At 45.0% G+C, this 4,139-nt stretch overlaps 1 protein-coding gene across 1 annotated transcript; it reads left to right on the top strand.

The window, feature by feature from the left end:
- On the top strand, positions 1 to 4,139 carry LOC115740695 (IQ domain-containing protein IQM1-like). Its single transcript, XM_048277709.1, has 10 exons — positions 1 to 532; positions 903 to 1,070; positions 1,275 to 1,612; positions 1,708 to 1,822; positions 1,909 to 1,974; positions 2,082 to 2,170; positions 2,306 to 2,393; positions 2,658 to 2,888; positions 3,016 to 3,117; positions 3,343 to 4,139. The coding sequence occupies exons 2-10, from the start codon at positions 921 to 923 to the stop codon at positions 3,805 to 3,807; spliced, it is 1,644 nt and encodes a 547-aa protein (XP_048133666.1). The 5' UTR covers positions 1 to 532; positions 903 to 920; the 3' UTR covers positions 3,808 to 4,139.

Below are 4,139 nucleotides of genomic sequence, written 5' to 3'. Positions count from 1 at the left end.
CTCTCTCTCTCTCACAGCTCAAGCGTTGGCTTACTTTCGTTGACTGCCCTTTCGCTCTCCAAATGCCATCTCCATATAAAATATTCTTGAACCTCTCTCCGTCTGCATAATCTTCTCCCTTTGCAGCAAGAACAACAACCACCCACCAAGTTCTTTTCATTTTGTCTTTCGTCTCCAAGAGGTTTGTGACATATATTCCTTCAAAGGTCTCGCCGAGTTTCCAGTCCTACCTTTGAATTTCCTCGAACCTCCTGCTTTTGAAAGTCCCCCGCTTTGAAATCAACTCCAACCCACAATTCAAAGTTTGCCATCACGGTGCGTATTTGAAGGGTCTAGTGGACCCTTTCCTCCTCTTCCTCCCTTTAGGGGCGTGAGTATATAAAGCGGGAGTGGGGGTCTGCGTCAGGCATATCTTGTGAAGTAGATTGTCTTTCAGCTCTCTCAGGAACGACTTGTTCGCGAGGGGGAAAGGAAACTAAGAGAAGAAGGAGAGAGAAATTTCTGGGTTCTGTTCTTGATTCTGGACTAACAGGTAATGATAAAGTTCCGACCTTTTATCATTCAAATTTTGCCTTTTTAGCAGCTAAAAGCAGGGCATTCGAGTTCTTTTGGTCTGAGCTGGATAGGTGATTTTGCAGAGAAACATGTTCTTGCTGTGTGTTGTCTCCGATGATGTTGTTTTCCCCTTTTTCGGGAGGGATAACCCCTCAAAACTTGGGACTTTCAGTTGTGGTTTTTATGTGGTTTAATGGTAGTCAAATGAAAAAATTGTGGATTAAGTCCATAAATGCAGCTTTATGTCCTATTTTAGTATATGTTCGTGGGGATTTCACATCCATAATGATACTTTCATTTTGGGAATTTTGTCATCTGATTATTTGGGTTCGATTGTGTTTGAGCAGGTCGGGGCTGAAATTTGTATGGGTTTATCACTTTCGTTGCTCATATCTGCTTGGCACGAAATCGGAGCTCATTGGTGTTTCAAATTGGCCCACAACATCAGTTTATCTCCCAAGCAACCAGAAGCGATTGCCTTGAGGACAAAAAGCTTGAAGAGAACAAATTTGCAGGTGATGACCAATTCAGTTTCCTCGGACAAGACCAATTCTAAGAATTCCATTAAACTCAAAAACTGCAAGCCCGAAAACGTGGTTCTCGAACGAACCCTTTCCTTTGAGAATTTCTTGCATGGTAAAGAAGCCAACCGGGCTTCGGATAACTCGAAAGTCGAAGATGGTCCGACCTGTGAACCGACGAGAGGATTGTCCCTCCAGGTCATGACCAATTCAGTTTCCTCGGACAAGACCAATTCTAAGAATTCCATTAAACTCCAAAACTGCAAGCCCGAAAACGTGGTTCTCGAACGAACCCTCTCCTTTGAGAATTTCTTACATGGTAAAGAAGCCAACCGGGCTTCGGAAAACTCGAAAGTCAAAGATGGTCCAACCTGTAAACCGACGAGAGGATTGTCCCTCCCGCGACCTCAGATATTTTTCTCGCCGAGACCCAAAAGGGAGCTCGATGCTGCCGCCGTTAAGGTGCAGAAAGTGTACAAGAGTTACAGAACAAGAAGAAACTTGGCAGATTGTGCCGTGGTGATCGAGGAGCTCTGGTGAGTCTTTCTTGAATCATATCAAATTGATCGAGTTGTTTCTGATGTGCCCTTTTATTAAATGGCTAATCAGTTCAAAACTGCAAATGTTTCAGGTGGAAGGCCATAGACTTCGCAGCCCTGAAGCATAGTTCCGTATCATTTTACAAGGATGACAAGCCTGAAACTGTTGGTTCTCGATGGGCGAGGGCGAAAACTAGAGTCGCCAAGGTACATAGGAAGGCAATCTTCTCAATGAGCCCGATTTGTTTTCCTGCTTTCAATTTATCTGATGGACGTTGGTGATTATCTTTCAGGTAGGAAAAGGTTTGTCACAAGATGAGAAGGCTCAAAAGCTAGCATTGCAGCATTGGCTTGAAGCTGTAAGTCCCTTATCCTCCTTGGGCATGCAACAGCACAATCATTTTTCTTTCCAAGAAAAGATGATTTATGTGTATAGAATACTGCTGACAGTTTCTTGTTTGAGCAGATTGACCCGCGGCATCGTTACGGCCATAATTTGCATCTCTACTACGACGTGTGGTTCAAAAGCGAGAGCACACAGCCTTTCTTCTACTGGTTAGTAGTTCATATGTGGAAATCTTTTGTTGTGTTTGTTACGTTCATGTTTTAGGCTATCTTAATATTGTAGATCTAGCTAAGGTTCATCAGTGTGAAAAGACTTTTTAATAAGGAGGACCATGTTAAATGCAGGTTGGATGTTGGACAAGGCAAGGATATAATTCTCGAGAAGTGCCCAAGAACTGTTCTGCATCGTCAATGCATCCAGTATCTCGGACCTGTAAGTATACTTCTTTCATCGACGTATAGTTCTTTTATTGACTTGTAGCGAATATCTTAGCAAATTATCTTTATCAAAATCCTATTGAAACACACTTCAGACAAGCTGAAGGTAAAGAAACTTTGGGACATCCTTAATGTAGCAAAATGTTCCGCAGGCATGTGAGAGAAAGATGTCTGTTGTTATGTTTCGCAGTGCAAAATCAAATGTCTCACAATGCATCTGCTTTGAACTGTCATTAACTCCTCTTTGTTTTTTCTGCAGAACGAAAGAGAAGCCTACGAGGTGATAGTCGAAAATGGGAAACTCGTGTATAAGCAAAGCAGCGTGCTTGTGGACTCTGTGGAAGGTTCAAAGTCGATATTCGTGCTTAGCACGTCGAGGGCCTTGTATGTGGGTCAGAAGAAGAAAGGCGTGTTTCAGCACTCCAGTTTTCTTGCTGGTGCCGCCATCACCGCAGCCGGAAGACTAGTCGCCCATAATGGGATTCTAGAGGTGCCGGCACATTTCCTTGCATTTCAAAATGAATTTGTTGTCCCCATCTTGTCTGCTCTTAATCGATGTTCTCTAGTAGACAGCCGGCTTCTTTTCTCAACGTTATGTATATTTTGTGTGTCTTTAGGCTATTTGGCCATACAGCGGGCACTACCACCCAACAGAAGAGAACTTCAGGGTATTCATCAGCTTCTTGGAGGAGCATCATGTAGACCTCAGCAATGTCAAGGTATGAATTTCTATATATAAGTATTGTAGTGAACAAGTTGCTCCAGTTAGGTTGAGAAGATGACCACCTAGCTGTTCTTATAATTGGCAATGCACGTGTAAAATTGATGGAAAGTTTTTGTATTCTTATAAGATGAACAAATGATTGTCCTCAAAATTGTTCTCATTGACCTACTTTTGTATATCAGCTGATTGCTGACATAATGTATTGTGTTCTTTTTCCCAGAGGTGTGCGGTGGATGATGACAATCCTGTATACACAAACTCCAGTGAGGATTCGCAACACGGATCGGGCGAGGCCCCCGCGGAAGCCGCCCAATCAGATGCCCCGGGAGCTGTCGACTCGGCTGCCGAGCCAGAGGAGCCCACTGTCAAATCTGGACTTCTGCAAGAAAATGTCATGAATGCCCCTGCCAAGGCGGAGCCGCCGGCATTCGAATCCGCCAAGCGCATGTCGTGCAAGTGGTCGACAGGGGCCGGGCCCCGCATCGGCTGCGTGAGGGACTACCCCATGGCGCTCCAGTCGCAGGCGCTGGAGCAGGTCAACCTCTCTCCGAGAGTTGTCCCCGGGGCCTTTGCTGGTTACGGTCCAATCCCTTCGCCGCGGCCCAGCCCAAAGGTCAGGGTGTCCCCGCGGCTCTCCGGCATGGGCCTCCCGAGCCCGAGGACCATGATTGCTTCCACCAGCTGAGTTCTCTAATCGAGGGGACGGGCTTCAATCGTTGCGGCGTTGGGCCGGGCCAAAGCCCGATAACTTTTGATGGCTGGGGCACATGTAATTCTGTTGCTCTCAGCTCAAGATTCTAATTTCTAGGTAAAAATAAAAGGGAAGAGCCTGCAGCATAGGAGAGTGTTCAGGGACTAAACCCACCCCATTTTTTCATGTGTTAAGCCAATTGATTTGTTCATTCAAGTTGTTATTACCCACTTAATCGATCCCACTCTTTCTTTTTTACTTCTCAAGATTAGGGCTGTAAAAGTTCAAGTTGATAAAGAAGCTTTGAAATCTGTCTGCAAGTTCAT

Source organism: Rhodamnia argentea, chromosome 4, assembly GCF_020921035.1.
Source record: "Rhodamnia argentea isolate NSW1041297 chromosome 4, ASM2092103v1, whole genome shotgun sequence".
Lineage (NCBI taxonomy): Eukaryota > Viridiplantae > Streptophyta > Magnoliopsida > Myrtales > Myrtaceae > Rhodamnia > Rhodamnia argentea.
Note: the sequence above shows the minus strand (reverse complement) of the source record. Positions and strands in the feature narration are given on the sequence as shown.